The sequence below is a fragment of the Mandrillus leucophaeus genome, unplaced genomic scaffold (genome assembly GCF_000951045.1).
Source record: "Mandrillus leucophaeus isolate KB7577 unplaced genomic scaffold, Mleu.le_1.0 Scaffold175, whole genome shotgun sequence".
Taxonomy (NCBI): Eukaryota; Metazoa; Chordata; class Mammalia; order Primates; family Cercopithecidae; genus Mandrillus; species Mandrillus leucophaeus.
This window is the reverse complement of record NW_012101754.1, coordinates 566,302-584,142: the sequence shown is the minus strand read 5'-3', so window position 1 is coordinate 584,142 and position 17,841 is coordinate 566,302. Positions and strand designations below refer to the sequence as shown.

The 17,841-nt window shown below is 40.4% G+C and overlaps 1 protein-coding gene across 1 annotated transcript in view; it reads left to right on the top strand.

Moving 5' to 3' along the window:
• Nucleotides 1–17,841, top strand: part of NALCN (sodium leak channel, non selective) — a 323,614-nt gene that overhangs the window by 151,205 nt on the left and 154,568 nt on the right. Inside the window, exon 12 of the mRNA XM_011977215.1 lies at nucleotides 2,493–2,684. Within this exon, the coding sequence (XP_011832605.1) occupies nucleotides 2,493–2,684 (192 nt within the window). The remainder of the gene's footprint in view (nucleotides 1–2,492; nucleotides 2,685–17,841) is intronic.

The window sequence follows — 17,841 nt, the reverse complement described above, 5'->3', positions numbered from 1 at the left end:
TTTTTTGTAGACAGAGTCTTGCTCTGTTGCCCAGGCCGGAGTGCGGTGGCGCAATCTCGGCTCACTGCAAGCTCCGCCTCCTGGGTTCACACCATTCTCCTGCCTCAGTCTCCCGAGTAGCTGGGACTACAGGGACCTGCCACCACACCCGGCTAATTTTTTTGTATTTTCAGTAGAGACGGGGTTTCACCATGTTAGATAGGATGGTCTCAATCTTCTGACCTCGTGATCTGCCCGCCTCGGCCTCCCAAAGCGCTGGGATTACAGGTGTGAGCCACCGGGCCCGGCCAAATCTAATTTTTAAAAATGCATTTTCTGTTTCTTACTGTATTCCAAATACACTATTCATCTTTCACAAACAACTCAGTCTCTTATTGACATCAAATAATCTTGGATGATCAAGAATGCAATTTTCCTATGTTAATATCTCTGAATTTGGGAGCTGTTATAATCAGTGATGTGTTATACTTTAATTGGCAGCAGTTTTTTATTTCTTAGAGCTACATACAAAATTGATGACATCTTAAACTTAATGAAAAGTTGTATTTTTCACACTATATACTTCAACTTTTAATTATGCACTAATTTATACATACTAATCATATAAATGTGTCCTTAAAAGCTGTGTCTTTGTGTTATACTCACTTTGTAATAGTAGCCATTGAATCCTATTTGTCCAACACAAAGTTTGGCATATAGTAATCAATAAATGTTTGTTAAACAAATGAGTGAATAAATTTGTCAATTACTTAGTTTTTTTGCAAATGTATGTATACAAAACATCTAAATATATCTATATTTAGATGTGTGTGTGTGTATATGTGTATATATACACAGTCATGCATCACTTAACGGCAGAGATACATTCTGAGAAATGCATTGTTAGGCAGTTTTGTTGTCGTGTGATCATAGAGTTTACTTACACAAACCTAGATGTATAGCCTACTATACAAACATATACAAACTATACACACATACAAACCTATATGTATAGCTATATGGTATGGCCTATCGCTCTCAGGCTACAAACCTGTACAGTGTATGACTACATCGAATACTGTAGGCAATTTTCACGCAATGGTAAGTATTTGTGTATCTAAACATAGCTAAATATAGAAAAGGTACAGTCTTATAGGACCACCATCCTATACGTGGCCCATACTTGACTCAAAAGTTATGCGACACATGACTAAAATATATGTAAATATATACAGACACACACATATATATGTGTGTATATATATAGAGAGAGAGAATAGTTAAGTACATATAACGAAGATCCAAAAATACAAACGTACATAAGACAGAAGTTTATTTCTCTGCAGCAGTTGGTGAGTATGCGGGGAAAGCAGGTGGCTGTGCCCCTCATGGTCACCCAGCCTGTTGGGTTGGACAGGACCCGTCATATTCTATGCAAGCCTTCTATTTCTGGTCCAAAGGGGCTACGCTATTTGTTTCCATTTCCAGGCAAGAGGAAGGTATTTTTTAAAGGATTCAGAGAAAGTTTAACTTAATGCACCAAAACTTGTACAAATCATTTCATCTCATATTCCACAGGTCTGAACCCAGTCCACTGGAGACAGCTAGCTGCGAGGGAGACTGGAACGTGTAGACTATAGCCCCAGGCAGTCACTTGCTAGTTTAAAATTCGGACAGTTCTGTTTTTTAAGGAGGAAAGAGAAAATGGATATGGGGTGGTAATCTCAGTAAGAAGTAAAGGTTCTTGACAGAAGTTTGCTTCTTTTTCCATTTCCTTATGATTTTCTCATAATACCTAGGAAAATATTTTATGAGACAATGAATATAACTAATACAGGTTGAGTATCTGTATCCCAAATGCTTGGGACCAGAAGTGTTTTGGCTTTCGATGTTTGTCAGATTTTGGAATACTTGTATATATATGTGCATAATGAGATATCCTGGGAATAAGACCCAAGTCTAAACACAAACATTGTTTATGTTTTATAAATACCTCGATTACATTCCCTGAAGGTAGTTGTATACAATATTCTTAATAGTTTTTTACACATGAAACAAAGTTTGTATACATTGAACCATCATAAAGCAGAGGTGTCAGGTGTAGAATTTTTCACTTATGACCTCATATCAGCACTCGAAAAGTTTCAAATTTTTGAGCATTTTATGTTTTAAATTAGGAATGTTCAACCTGGGTTTCCTTGCGTACTTGAACATTAGAAAAATATTAATTTTATTTCAACAATATGTACTAGTGAATATCATTTTGTATAATCATATCATATGTTGAAACAGTTCATCCATTCATTTGGGATTTATTGAGTTCTTGTTATGTGGCAGGCATTGAGCTAAACCAGTGGTTATTCTATTGTTATTTTTAGTCACTAGATGTTCAAATGGAGAGGTACGATTTTCATAAAGCACTATAAAATAATCTTTCAGTATGAACATATTTAAGATTCAGTGTAAATAAATGGTCATGATGTATCAATAAATGTTTCTCTCTCCCTTGATAGGTTCTCCGAGTAGTTCGGCTGATTAAGATTTCACCTGCATTAGAAGACTTCGTGTACAAGATATTCGGTCCTGGAAAAAAGCTTGGGAGTTTGGTTGTATTTACTGCCAGCCTCTTGATTGTTATGTCAGCAATAAGTTTGCAGATGTTCTGCTTTGTCGAAGAACTGGACAGATTTACTACGTTTCCAAGGGTAAGAATTTTTAAAATGCAGTACGTTAAATTCATTGTTCTTATTTTAGTAATAATGATTAACATCAAAGTAATTTCACTTTAGCAGTGGTTCAGAAGTATTGTCCTATTTTTGATAACTTGGGATAATTAGATTTTAATATTTAAAATGGTCTCTTCTGCAGCGTGTAGGTGTTTGAGACCATTTTCAGCATTGTCAGATTGTATATCAATTCTAAAATTCTGGAAATAATCTAATAGAGTTAGGTGCTGAAACCTGAATGCTAGGGTTCTTAGCACCTATAAATTAAAATACAGGAGAATTTTAAAATAAATCTTGCATTTTTGTGTTCAAAAGAGTTGACATATTTTTAATGTTTTATGGCTTACATATTATGTTAGAATCTAAAAGGAAGCTTTTGGTTTTCAATAAAATAAAATTCATAGACTCTTCAGAATTTAAATGTCTCTCAGCTTTCTCATTAGAATTCACTTAGGCTAAAAAGGAAGTTAGAAATTAATGGATCCATTAACAAAACTCGTGAAGGAGATACAGAAGGACCTTGAAATTTAACTCCATGTGGACTTAGAAACGTAAAAAAATACAATGACCAGACAAAGAATGTATATATTTTTACCCTAAGTTGAAATATTAAAGCCTATTATATGGTGTATTAGTCCATTCTTAGACCACTGATAAAGACATACTCGACTAAACTGGGTAATTTATAAAGAAAAAGAGGTTTAATGGATTCACAGTTCCACATGGCTGCAACGGCCTCACAATCATGGTGGAAGGTAAAAGGCATATCTTACATGGTGGCAGTCATGAGAGAATCAGAGCCAAGCTAAAGGGGAAACCTCTCATAAAACCATCAGATCGTGTGAGACTTATTCACTACCACGAGATCAGGATGCGGGAAACCGCCCCACGATTCAATTATCTCACACCTGGTCCCTCCCACAACACCTGGGAATTATGGGAGCCACAATTCAAGATGATATTTGGGTGGGGACACAGTCAAACCATATCATATGGAAGAATAATATTAGGGTAAAAACAGCATATATTTTTAAAAGTTAAGCTTTGACAGCAAAAGGGTCTGTACTTTTAATGGATAGCTTAGCTTTATTTTAGGGATTTTTTTTTAATCTTGTGCTAAATTTATTATTTAAGCTACCAGTGTTGGAATTCATCCTTTTATAATGCAGATTCTTCATTCATGTGCCGCCAAGGATTTGTCAAGTGCCTTTAAAGAGTCTGGTCATTTAGGTGATCTTGGGGATATAAGTCCTCAAGAAATTCTCAGTTGAGGGGAGGAAGCAGTAGGTAAGCACAGGGCACCACAGGCCTTGATGAAGGCAGACACCAGATGCTCTGGGGACCCAGAGGCAAGGCCGATTCCCAGGCATGGGAAAGTCCAGAAAGGCTTGTGGGAACAGGTGGCTCCAACGGCTGCATGTAACCAAAGGAAGTGCAAGGGCACAGATTCCCGTCAGTGACAGCATGTACTAAATGTCTGTGGTGAGCAAATCCTTGTTCCAGAACTTAGAGAGCAAGAACCATCAATGGTAAGAGGAGGACAGAAGGCCAAGGAACTCTGAAGTCGGTAGAAAGTGTGGTTGTATTCGTCATGCCAAACTCCTATCAGCTCTAATAGGGAAGGCACCAGGTTCAAGAGGCTGAAGAAGAGACCCAGAGCCGGGAGAAAAGACATGGGGTTTTACTGAGGGTTTGCATACAGGGTGGGAGTCCAATGGCTGCCAGCTGTTCAGGAGAACTGTACCTGCTTGCAAAATGCATGTAATTTACATAGCATTTTTACTTAGCACACTCTCCCAGCAACCTCCACGTGGAAATCTTAATTCACCCCAGGCTCGGGGCCTCAATTCCCTGTATAGCCAGTGTTCCACAGGAGGAGATGGGGGCTCAGATGTTCCTCATAGAAAAGGAACCAATCTCTGGGTTGGCCACTCCCAGATTCTCTAGCGCAGAACACACATTCAGGTGTGTCTGGTAAGAAGGGCCATTCTCAGGGTATGCTTGAGTTATTGCTTTCAGGTGCACTTACATACAATGTTTAAATGCTGATGAGAGAGGGCGAGTAGATAGTGAGGTTGGAGATGAGTCAGATAAGGAGGATGATGGCAAAGGTTCCTGCAGAGGTGGGAGAAGGCAGTACCCACAGCATGAGGATAAAGATCAGCTTTAGACAGGTATTGAGCTGACAGGTGTCGAGGTGATTCTCAGGACAGCAAGCCAAGCTAAAAGTTACAATCAAGCCTTCGTTCCCTCACTGCAACAGTACAAGCAGGAGGCAAAGGTAGGCACCACTCTCCAGCTCTCCAGCGTCCGGAGGTGTTGGTTAAGGGTCAGGTGGGTCAGCAGGCATGGGGAAGGGAGGGCTCTTTTCCTTGCTAAGCAGTCCTGAACAAAAAGTTCCAGCCATTCCTGCACCCAGGGAGGGGAAGCATAAGGAAGGGATAGGAGTAGAAAGGAACGGAGCTAGCATGGAGGAATGTGCCTCAGCTGGGCTCTGATCAGGAGGCCTCTGCATGGAGGCACCTGGTCTGGGACTGCAGCTATGGCCATGAGCCCAGCTGGCCTGGCAGGGCAGAGCTGACTCATAAATTGCAAGTCCCTCCAGAAATGGCAGTGCCCTGGTCATGCACCATGTCTAGGGTGGGGATGGCCGTGGTCCCCTGGGAGGTCTCCTAGCCAAGGCCTTGCCATTGCCTGTAATCAGGTCTGAATGGATCACACATAGGATTTTGGCCAAGAGCAGGACTCCTGGAGAGGAAGCTGGAGGGAGGCAAGCCAGGATGATAACCACATCATTAGGCCCACCTTCTCTGGGTCTGCCCCTTCACTGGGTAAACAAAAGGAGCAGCTGGCCATCTTTTCCATGGGAACATGGGATGGTTATTGTAAGAGTTAAGGAGGTAAGAAAAACGAAAAGCAGCTCAACAGTCAAAGACGGGTTTATTTTGGAGAATAAACTTGAGAGGGGCTTCTGGCCAATTTTGCTCAGAAGCATTCTGTCTTACAGACTAAGGGTATTTAAGGGTGTAGGAAGTGGGGAGCTTATTGCAGGTTCAGAATGTTTTTATGTGAGGGAAAGTTTATTGTGGGTTTGGGATGTCTGGTTGGAGGGGAGGCTATCTCGGGATTGTCATGTTTCTGGTTGGAGGGGGGTTATCTTAGGATTGGAATGTTTCCGGTGATGCTGAAATTAGGCTGATGTTTGGGGCTTGATTTGGGTGGTTTTTTAATCAAGGGGAACTTAAAATGGTGGTGTTTCTCCAAGATGACGATCTCCTGCTCTCTCAATCCAGTCCCTACAGTTATAAAAAGGAAGAGGGGTGGTATGTTCTTTCTGGCTACTTCCCGCTGAGCGGGGGTCAGAGGTTGTTTGGTTTTGGGTTGATTGTATGAGTAATGCCATCTGTACATGCTTTTGGGTAATTGTGAGATGGCCATGATCCTGTCAGTTAAAAAAAAAAAATCTCTGAAAAAGGTGAATTATCTGTAAGCACATTCGTCCTAGGCATATGATTAGGAGAGGGCCCAAGAATGGGATGGTCCCTGTTAGGATTTTGTTTCTAAACCAAGAATGTATGTGGTTGTTTTGGTATTCCTTTCGCTTTTTAGCCCTTTAAGTTTTTCAGCAGTATCTCTTACTAGGCCCGATTGGTTGAGGTAGAAAGCAACATTCCTTACCCAATGAGAGGCAGAGGCCCCCTTTTTCAGCCATTATAAGATCTAATCCCTGTCTTTGGAGGACTACTGCAGCCAAGGAGCCTAGTTGGTCTTGGACTCTTACAAGGCTTTGGGCTATATCTTCCAAAAAATTCTAAAGTATGTTAAGGAGTTGGCCCATCTGCCTGCTCCCAATCCAAGCCCGGAGGTTATACTTAAGGCGGCCATTAAAGGAATGACTTGGATGTTCCTCCTTTTTCTAACATATTGAATGAATGGAACAGGTAAAGATTGTTTAGGAGGAACTAGTCCAATGGAGGGAGAAAGATAAACTAGGGTACAGGTTCCGGTCCAGTACGTGGGGAGACAAAGATATGTGTTGGTACCACACAAAAAGAACAAGCCTTTGTCATAAATACAGGCAGAGATAGGGAAAGAAAATAAGCATATTAAAGATGGGGTGTTTTTTCTTTCCTGCGATTTTTTATTCCAGGTGGACAAGGAGGAGGCCAGGGAGACACCCACTATAGTAGAGATACAGGAAGAGTTATTTTTTTACACATTTAATGCAATCGGATGTTGCACCATTGATATTGAGCCACGGAAAAAGTTGGGCACTAAGGGGCAGCACAGGTTAGGCAGGGGGCATTGGTTGAGGGAGAGGCTGTAAACAAGCTGGTTGCAGAAATGCTCTATTTGTTTCCGTTGATACTTGGTAGTCAATGTGGTTACTTTGATGGTCAGAGGGGTGTTTAACAATGATAGTGTGGTTGCATTGGTTAGATGTTAAGGACCCTACAGGGAAATTTCCCTCCAAGGCTGAAAAGCAAAGTGAGGCTTGTTGTAAAAGGGGAGTGTGTTTAGTTATGGGCCCTTCCATGGGAGGGTCTTGGGGCTTAAGGCGTTGTAGAGAGTTGTAATAGGTTTGAAATACTTTGTTGGCCTGATTGGTCCTGGAAGTGAGATAATCTCAGAACAGGGTGTCCTCTCTTTCAAAAAATGAAGCTCCTTTTTGGAGTTTATAAGTAAGGGTTGTATTTCTTATTAAAAGGGGTGTAGGGAGGGCTGTGTACGCTGAGGAAGACAGTGATAAGCATATCCAGCACTCGGGAGCAAAGGAAGAGTTAGCTTGCAGCAAGAGGGATTGTGTAATGTTTACAGAGCATTCTAGTTTGAGAGCAGTGAGGAGTGGTTTTATTGGTGAGGTTGATAGGATTAGGGAATTTATATTGAAAGAAACAAGCAAAAAGAGAAAAAAGTTATTTGGGTAGGAGTAAACTCCTGGAAAGTTCCTTGAAGCCATAGGTGCCATAGAACAGTCAGAAACTGGTTAGGATGTATAATGGGAGCTTCATAAGGGTACCACCTAAGGTCTGTAACAAGGTTGGTTAGGAAGCAATGAAAGTTTGGGAGAGAAAGAGACATAAGCGGCTTATGTGGATTTCTCTTCCTTTTCCTCCAGGATTCAGGTGAGGCGAAGGGAAGTGGGTCCTGTGGGGACACAAGAGAAGCCTGAAGGGGTTTTAGATGTGGTTGTTGGGGTAGGTGGTGAAGCGAAGTCTGTTTTCTTGAGAGAAGTATAATGAAACCAGTTGGGGAGTCCCTGGAGTTTTGCTGCCGTGGGTGTATTAAGGATGATCTGGCAAGGTCCCTTCCATTTAGGTGTGAGGAGAGAATGGAGGGTAGGACTGGGATCTTTTACCAGAACCCAGTCTCCTGGCTGTAGGAAGGGAATGGAGGAGTCGGCGACAGGTTGTGGCAGGTATTCATCAGCATATTCCCAAATAAAATGGCAGATGGTATGTACAAGAGGGGAAACGAAAGGAGTTAGTAGAGATGGGACTTGACCCTGAGGTGGAGCAGAAGGGGCGAGTGGTCTCCCATACGTGAGTTCAAAGGGGATGAGCTTAAAGATTTACGTGAGAGCACCTGAATTTTTAGAAGGGCTAAAGGCAAAAGTGTAACCCAGTCTTTACATGTCTGGAGTGAGTACCTGGTGAGGGTGATTTTTTAGAATGCCATTCATTTTTTCAACCTTTCCTGAAGATTGAGGTCGATAGGGAATGTGTAACTTCCAGGTAATTTGTAGGGCTTGTGCAAGTGTTTGATTAATGTGAGAAATGAATTCAGGGCTGTTATGAGATTGAAAAGAAAGAGGCACCCCAGACCTGGGGATGATTTCTGTTATTAATTTGGAGGTGACATTTAGAAGTTCGTTTGTTGGTTGTGGGAAAAGCCTCAACCCATCCCAAAAAGGTATCAACCAGAACTAAAAGAAATCAAAAACCCTTTTTACTGGGGGGTATATGGGTAAAATCAATTTGCCAATCCTGTACTGGAAGGTGTCCCCTGGCTTGATGGGTTGGGAAAGAAGAGTGTCTAGCGTTGGAATGGGATGAAGCTTTCTGGCAAATAGAGCATTGATGGCAAATGGCTTTTAACTGTTCCTTTTTATCTGGGGTTATGTGTATATGGGATCTTAAGAAATGTTGTAGAGGGGAATGGCTAGCGTGGAAGAGGTTGTGAATGTCCCGTAGAAGAGTTGTTTTTTTCAGGGTCAGGTAGGACTAATTTGTTTTATGTAAACCAGTTTTGTGAAACAAACAAAAAAACTAATTTGTTTTTATGTGCCCCTGCCATGATTAATTGTTGTGTTTGCTGTTTTGGATAAAGGGAGGGGATATGTTGTATGAGGGACAATAAGCATCGGGGAATTGGGTGATTGGTTGAGGCATGTTTTGCCCAATAGTCAGCCTCATAGTTTCCTAAAGAAATGTGGCTTTTGTCTGATTGATGTCCTTTGCAATGAATAACTGCAACCTTTTCTGGAAGTAGAGATGCCTTTAATAGATGATGGATGAGTTTTCCATTAATGGTAGACTTAGCTGTGATATAGCCCCACTCTCTCCAAATTTGGGCATTGGAATGGATGACGTTATAAGCGTATTTAGAATTGGTGTACATATTAACTTGTATGTTTTTTGCCAGGGTTAGTGCTCTTATTAGGGCAACTAATTCTGCTTGTTGGGAAGATGTGCCCAAAGGCAAGGGGGCAGCCTCTATGACTCCTCTAGATGGGAGAGAGTGGGTATCATAATGATATCCCTCAATAATGGCATATCATGCTTGGAGAGGAGGGTTTTTTGATGCACTGCCATTTATAAAACAATCTGGGGCTCCCTTTATGTGAGCAAAAGTAAGATGGTGAAACATGGTTAAGAACTTTCAATTAGATCAGAGCATGAGTGTTAGTCGGGGTCTAAAATTGGTATTGAAGGTAAAAGAGTGGTAGGATTAGGCAGGGAGCATCTGTGAAGAGAGAGAGCGCGGGTTGAAGGAGGGTTAAATGTAGGGCTTGCATATGAGAGGATGAGATGGGGGTGAGTGCCTTATGGCTGACCATATCTTGTAGACTGTGAGAAGAAAATACCTGAAGGGGTTTGTAGAACATGAGTTTTTGTGTCTCAGGGATAATTAGAGAGGCTGTGGCCAAAATTTTTCAGAAAAGGGACCAGCTTTTATAAATGAGGTCTGGTTTTTTGGAAAAATATACCATTGGTTGGAAGGAGTCTCCCACAGGTTGGGCTAATAGTCCAAGGGCCTCATTATGAGAACTGTGTAAACAAAGATGAAAAGGTCTTAGGAGGTTTGGAATGTCTGAAGTGTGGGCCTGTAATAAGGCACAGTTTTAGATGAGAAAAAGCATGATAAAGGTCTGGAGTGGGAGTGAGTGGTTGGTCAAGATTTCCTTTTGTGTGTTCATAAAGGGGTTTAGCAATAATGGCAAAATTTGCTCCCCATAATCGAAAATATTACACTAATCCAAGGAAGGAAGGTAAGTCCCTTTTTGTTTTAGGAAATGGGATTTGTTGAACACCTTGCTTTCGTGCCAGCAGCATTTCTCAGGTATTTAGAGTTATGATCAGTCCTAGGTATGAAACTTTTGGAGATGTTAATTGGGCCTTCCTTTTGGACACCCGCTACCCGCATTTAGCCAAAACATTTAAAATATTGGTGATGTGTTGAATACAATGGTCAAGAAAGGGGCTGCAAAGGTGTAAATTGTCCATATACTGCAGCAAAATCCTGGGTTGTAGAGATAGTTGGGAGATGTCTAATTGAAGTGACTGAAATAGTGAGGGCTGTCTCTAAACCCCTGGTGGAGGACAGTCCAGATGAGTTGTTGGGAGTAGCCTGTGTCAGGGTTGGTCCAAGTGAAAGCATAAAGGTTTTGAGAGGAGGGATGTAGAGGAATAGTAAAAAAGGTGTATTTGGCCAGGTGCAGTGGCTCACGCCTGTAATCCCAGCACTTTGAGAGGCTGAGGTGGGTGGATCATGAGGTCAGGAGATCGAGACCATCCTGGCCAACATGGTGGAGCCCTGTCTCTACTAAAAACACAAAAATTAGCTGGGTGTAGTGGCATGTGCCTGTAATCCCAGCTACTCAGTAGGCTGAGACAGGAGAATCTCTTGAACCAGGGAGTCAGAGGTTGCGGTAGATTTTGCTACTAAATGTACTATAATTTAAAAAAAAAAAAAGGACCTTCAAGTATTCTCAGAAATTTTTAAATTTTGAAAATGTGAATAAGGGCTGCGGGCCTCTGTTTAAAAAAAAAAATGCATTTAAGAGTCTGTACTTCTGTCCCTACAAGTCCGATTGTGCATCAATGCCCCGTTGCTTTTTAGCTATGTGATACTGGGCAAATCATTCTTTACACTTTTATTTTTCACATCCAAGATGTAAGCAGAAATGTGTTTTTTTTTCCTTCTGCATTTTGTGTATTAAATAATATACAAAGATGACACATCTGGGCTTAGAAAGTATTCCTTAAAAGACTAGATTATACCCTATGTAATATATTTGAAATTGATAATATTATCTGTATAAATGACAAGGCTGCTTTTTAGATCTGTTCCTGACTTAGCCCCTCGATATTTGCTCTATTTTCCAGCTATAATAGTAATCAAGTAGTATTACATTTTCGGATCTCCAATTACTCAATTGCGCCATTTTGCCTGGTTATTTTGACCATCTTAATGAAAGCAGCTCAGCAGCTCCCAGGCCCCCCAATCAGTTATTCCGCAACTGACAACGGTGACAGCCTGCATGTGTGAAGTGACTAGAAGGAGTATATTTTTCCTTTCACATAAAAGTTATTAAAGGTGAAATCCATGAAGAATAATAAAATTTTACAAGGAAATGTTAAAAAATACTACAATTATAAAAGGGGTCATTATCATCCCTAATCAAGTAAAGCACCACCAATTGGTAGGACTTGCCTGATAGAAAATCACTCAGGAAAGATGATTAAAAACACATTTTCCTCAAGGCTAGATTTGTCTTCAGACACTCATCCCTGGGTCTCTTTCCCTCCCTTCTCTAGACATTATCCAGTGGTTGAGTGCTTAAGATAGGTTGGTTAATTACAGTATTAGCCTAAGGCACAGGACATGACCAGAACAAATTTTCTGCAAGAAAAATCACATGATGTATCACAAAGTGAAATAGAGACTTTAAAAATCAGCAATTGTCTATGTTATCTTGACTTGGGTCCAGTCCATCTTGGAGGCTGCCTACCAGCAACATTTATAGGGCTGCAGAACGGTGTGGGAAAATAAAGTGTGGAAGCACTTGGGAGGCTTGGGGAGGGCACTCACCCTGAATCTGCTTCAGCGCTATTTACCAGGTGGGTAGTCTTGGGTGACACTTAATTTGTCTGAGCTTCATTCATTTTTTAAATGGTAATAATGTCTATCAGGCATGATAACTAAGAGCCCTACTTACAGATGGTAAGACTGAAGCTCGGAGAGCTTGCATAACCCACACAAAGCTACACAGCTGGACAGCTGGATTTGAAGTTGTCTATTGCTCCAACTATTAGCCATTAGGTCACTTGTAGCCAAGCAAACACACTAGAAAGTGTTCAGTTAGGAAATATTTATTGAGTGCCAAGAATATAAATATTTTGTCAGTCTGTACCTGGAAGGAAAGGCCTCTGGAATAGTTCATCACAAACTTCCCAGAGGACTTCAGGAAATCAAGAAAGGTATAGAGGTGTTAACATTTTGGGGAATAACCTGTGAGTGTTAGGAATGATCATATCAGGATCCAAAACCAGCACCTGATATTCTCTGTGCCACGGCAGAAATACCATTTGTCTAAGAAGATCCCACACATGAGACAGGTGAAAGGGTGTTTCAAGTGACAGCTTGTGAAGAGGTGTTTGAATGGAGAATGAGTAACAAAGCTGAACCAACACGAACATCTGTCATCCTTACATACTGGGTGAGGCTCAGCATGCCAGATTCCTTTTCCCAGTATTGTTCATTCCTCCAGGATCCTCATTACCCCCGATCATTCCCCTTACCCTATCCAATGAGAAATGTCTGCATAATTCTATTGCAAACACTTTGGCTGCAAGTAACAGAAAACTTGATTCCAGCTGACTTTAAGGAAATTTATTCCATAAAATTGAAGAGATTAGGTAGCTTTCAGGAAGTAGGACTGGATCTTTCATTGAAATTCTCTTTATTGTTGTTGGAATTGTCAGTGTTCCCCCGAAAATGTATGTTGAAATCACAACTCCCAGAACCTCAAAATATAACTTTATTTGAGATAGAGGTAATCAAGTTAAAACAAAGTAATCAGGGTGGACCCTAATCCAATATGACTGATGCTTTTATAAAAAGGGAAAGGACAGAGACAAACATGCATAAGAGGAAGATGATGTAAAGACACACAGTGTATTAGCCTGTTCTCACATTGCTATGAAGAAATACCTGAGACTGGGTAATTACAAAGAAGAGAGGTTTAATTGCTCACGGTTCTGCAGGTTGTATAGGAAGCATGGTAGCATCTGCTTGGCTCCTGGGGAAGACACAGGAAACTTACAGTCATGGAAGAAGGCAAAGGGGAAGCAGGCAAGTCTTATATGGCCAGGGCAGGAGGAAAAGAAAGAGGGAGGAGGTGCTACACACTTTTAAATAACCTGATTTCACAATGACTCACTCACTGCCATGAGAACAGCACTGAGAAGATGGTGCTCAACCATTCCTGAGAAACCACCCCTATAATCTAATCACGCCCACCAGGCCCCACCTCCAACACTGAGGATCACAATTGAACATGAGATTTGGTTGGGGACACAGATCTAAACTGTGTAACACAGAGATATGGCCATGGGACTGGAATGGCATCTACAAGCCAAGGAACATCAAAGAATTCTGGCAAACACCAAAAGCCATAAGATACAAGGGAAGATTGTTTCCCTAGAGCTATAAGAGAGAGTACAGCCCTGCCCTGCCAACACCTTAATTTTAGACTTCTAGTCTCCATAGCTGTGAGACAATACACTTCTGTTGTTTTAAGCCACCAGGTTTGTGGAGCTTTGTTACAGCAGCCCTAGCAAACTCATACAGTGACCTTCTCCATGGGTTGTCTTCCTATGTTAGCAAAATGGATGTGACATTTCCAGGCTTCCTGATGACATCTAGAGGAATATGTGGCTCCTCTGTTCCCAGGCCTCCTCCTTAGGACCAGGAAAACCTTTCCTATCATCCCTTTCCTTCTAGCAAACTTGCTGTCATCTCTCATTGGAAGGATTGAGTAACAGGGTTATTCCTAGAATTAAAATAACTAGCTTCGATTAATCACATGGGAAGAAACTGATGTTATGAAGACAACCACTTGGGTTAGACCCAATACCTGCACAAGATTTCTCTCAGCTCTGTCTCCAAAGCTGCTCCCATATTCCCCATGCAAACAGGGTTTGTAAATAGACATGTGGTAGAAAGCTGCTGTTTAACTCCTTTCGCCAGAAACATCTGGACCCCAGATCCTTCCCAAGATGCCCAAATAGGTACCTGCAAAGCAGCTAGCATAGGGCCGGACACAGAGTAGATCAGTTGTGGATTCCTGTTCTTCCTGTTTTTATGGTACTGGTCAGTTTCTGTCACATACCATTGACATTACACACGGGTCTTATTGCCTTCACTAGTCTACAGGTGTCTTGAGGTTGAGAACATGTGCATTCCTTACACCTCCAAGAGCACTTAACACTGTGCAGTGGATCTGTAAGCATCAGTAAGTAGAGTCAGAAAGGAAAACAGCCAGGACTGCATCCATATACAAGCCCAAGAGATGGAGAAGTGATGCTCGAATTCTACTTAATGGAAAAACAAAGAATGCTATGTTGATAGAATTTAATAAAACAACTTTGTCATCTCAAGCCAATAACTTTCTGTTCTAGTTTGGACCAAACAGCTACACTGCTAAATAGAAATAACAAGTAAGATGAAATCCTGATGTAAGGCAATATGCAACAGTTCCTGTTTTGTTGGGATGAATATATTGTATGAGTACAATTTACATGAACTATTCATTCTGGAACAGCCTGTACAGGTCCTAAGACAAATTGGCATAAGAAAGAACAACCACAGTCTTTCTGTAACAAAGACAAATTGCATGTTTTTCCATAATCGCCTAACAAAAGCTTATAAGCAGCTTCAGTAAGGTTTTACTCAGTTTTTCTCTCCATTTATTATAGAAAGCAACTGCCTCTAAATTACTGAAATAAATGCAGTAAACATTCACTGTCCATCTTTAACCAGCTCTGTGTCTTTATTCCTTCTGATTTCCCACTAAAATAATAAACGGGCCTCATATGGTTTGCAGTTGTACAAATGGGGATAGTTTTTATTTCTAAGTAATATATTACCCTCTATAACACAAAGAACTTAAATGTTAGTATGTATTTGATATAGGTTTTCCTAATTTGCATTCTCTAAATGTTAATTTCTTGCTCTATTGAATTTTTACTTATAAAATATGTCCGAAAGAGTTACTGCACAATAGAAGCAAGAAATGCTGTAAAACACATAATGACAAGTTAACTTTCCCTTCCCCTTACCACCAAAATGACTAGTCATGCAGTTAGTTGTATTAAAGGAATTAGCAAGAAGTTTGAAGAAACAACTTCCTCCTTAATTTTTTAAATTATTTGTCAGATGCCGTTAGAGTGTATGACATTTTTAATAGAGTCAAGGTTTATTTTAATCTTTAAAACTATTAGTTCAATTAATATTGCTGAAATCTTTAATTTTTGTTGTTTTGTCTTTCACGTATTTTTAATTTTGTCATGAAATATTTGACGTGCAAAAAGATATGAAGAATAATAAAACATACTCCTTCGTGGCCATACTTAAGCACCAAATTGGCAATAGACCTGAAGTCCTGGGGTGCCCCTTCCTGATCACTGTCCACTCACTCTTCCATAGAGAATCACTTTTCTGAATTTGATGTGTGTTTTGTTAATTTCTTTATGCTTTTAATGCATATATGGACATTAACTGAAAATCACCTATCTTTTGCATAATTTAAACTTGCCTTATACGGTCTCATTCTGTACTATTTCTCCTGCTAATGGCTTTTATTGCTCAATATTATGTTTATGAGAGTTACCTAATTGAGTACATGGAGCTGTATTTTATTTATTGTCATTACTGTATAAAAAGCAACTATATATTATATTACATATATGATACATTCTTTATATAGACACAACACAATTTATTTTTTCATTTTCCTGTGCAGGAGGCAAATTCTAAGCTGTCCTCCATGATATCTCCCCTCTAATGCCCATATCCTGCATCATCCCCTACCCTTCGATACTGGTAGGATTTGCGAATATGATGGGCTGTCATTCCTGTGAATAGGTTGCTAAGCATTTAATGTTGAGTCATTCATAAATGGTTATTGTCATGGATGGGCCTGACCTAATCAGAGGTACTGGACTTTTCTTGGAGAGATTCAAAGCAAGAAAGGGTCTTCTGTTGGCTTGCATTAGGAGATATACCTAATGTAAATGATGAGTTAATGGGTGTGGCACACCAACATGGCACATGTATACAAATGTAGCAAACCTGCATATTGTGCACATGTACCCTAGAACTTAAAGTATCATAATAAATAAATAAATAAATAAAAAGAAGTAAGCCTCCACGTTGCAAAGTGCTATGTGGCCAAGACCCTGGCCAACAGCCATCAAGAAAGCAGGACTCTCAGTCCTGCAACCCTAAGGAACAACCCTCTGATAATAACCCAAATGAAGTTAGAAGACCACAAGCTCCAGATGAGACCAAAGCCCAGCTAGCATCTTGATTTCCACCTTTTGAGACTCTGAGCTGAGAGCAGGGTTATATTACACCATACCGGCATTCTGACCTCTAAAAACTGTGAAATAACAAATGAGTGTTAAGCTGCTACGTTTGTGGTAATTTGTTACACATCAATAGAAAACTAATGCATCCAGGTGTTGGATGTTTGTTTCTAAATTTTGCAAATCCAAACAGTACTGCTCTAAACATTTTTACACGTTGATTTGTGCACATGTGAAATAATTCTTTTTAGGGTATATAGCTGGGAATAGAGCTGCTGGGTCTTAGAATGAACACATCCTCAATTCTCATAGGTATTGATAAACTTGCATTCCAAAGTACTTTTACCAATTTATCCTGAACTATCAGCAGTATAAGAGTATTCTCTACTTCACCACTCAGGAACACTTGGTCTGGTCAGGCTTTGTTTTGCTTGAAACATTGAGCTCTTCATTTAGCCTGAATTGATTTTTGTGGCTGCTGTGAGAGAGGGAACAATTTTATTTTCTTTCCATTTGGATAAACAATTGCCACAGTACTCTTTATTGACCAATCTATTCATGCCTCATAGTTCTGCATCATATGCCAGCTGTGTCATAACGTGGTTCCATATGTGAGTGCCCAAGTCAAGAAGCACAGGCTCCCTTGTCATCCCCTTTTGTCATTGTTAACTATATAGCTTTGCTCAAGTATCTCAGCAGTCTCCTCCTTTCAAGGGTTCATGACTTTGCACCTTATGTCTGACACATTAAAAACCAAAGTCTAGCAGAGATCGGAAATTCTCAATTGACTTTTCTTGATTCAAGCTGCTTCTTAACTTTTGGTCCCTGGAGTTTTTAATTATTTTCTTAGACTATTAACTTTTAAAATGATACTTTTTGTATTTTATCCAGAATTTCCTGGGGTTTTTAAATTTTTTTTTTCCATACAGGATGAGAAACTGAGTTCACTAATAAATTTTTGAGAAGAAGGAAAAAAAAGCACCCCATTGGACTCTCAGATGGATAGACTTTTTTGTTTTAATTATACTTAAAGTTCTAGGGTACATGTGCACAACGTGCAGGTTTGTTACATATGTATACATGCACCATGTTGGTGTGCTGCACCTATTAACTCATCATGTACATTAGGTACATATCCTAATGCTATCCCTCCCTCCTCCCCCCACCCCACAACAGGCCCTGGTGTGTGATGTTCCCCACCCTGTGTCCAAGTGTTCTCATTGTTCAATTCCCACCTATGAGTGAGAACATGCATTGTTTGGTTTTCTGTCCTTGCGATAGTTTGCTCAGAAGGATGGTTTCCAGCTTCATCCATGTCCCTA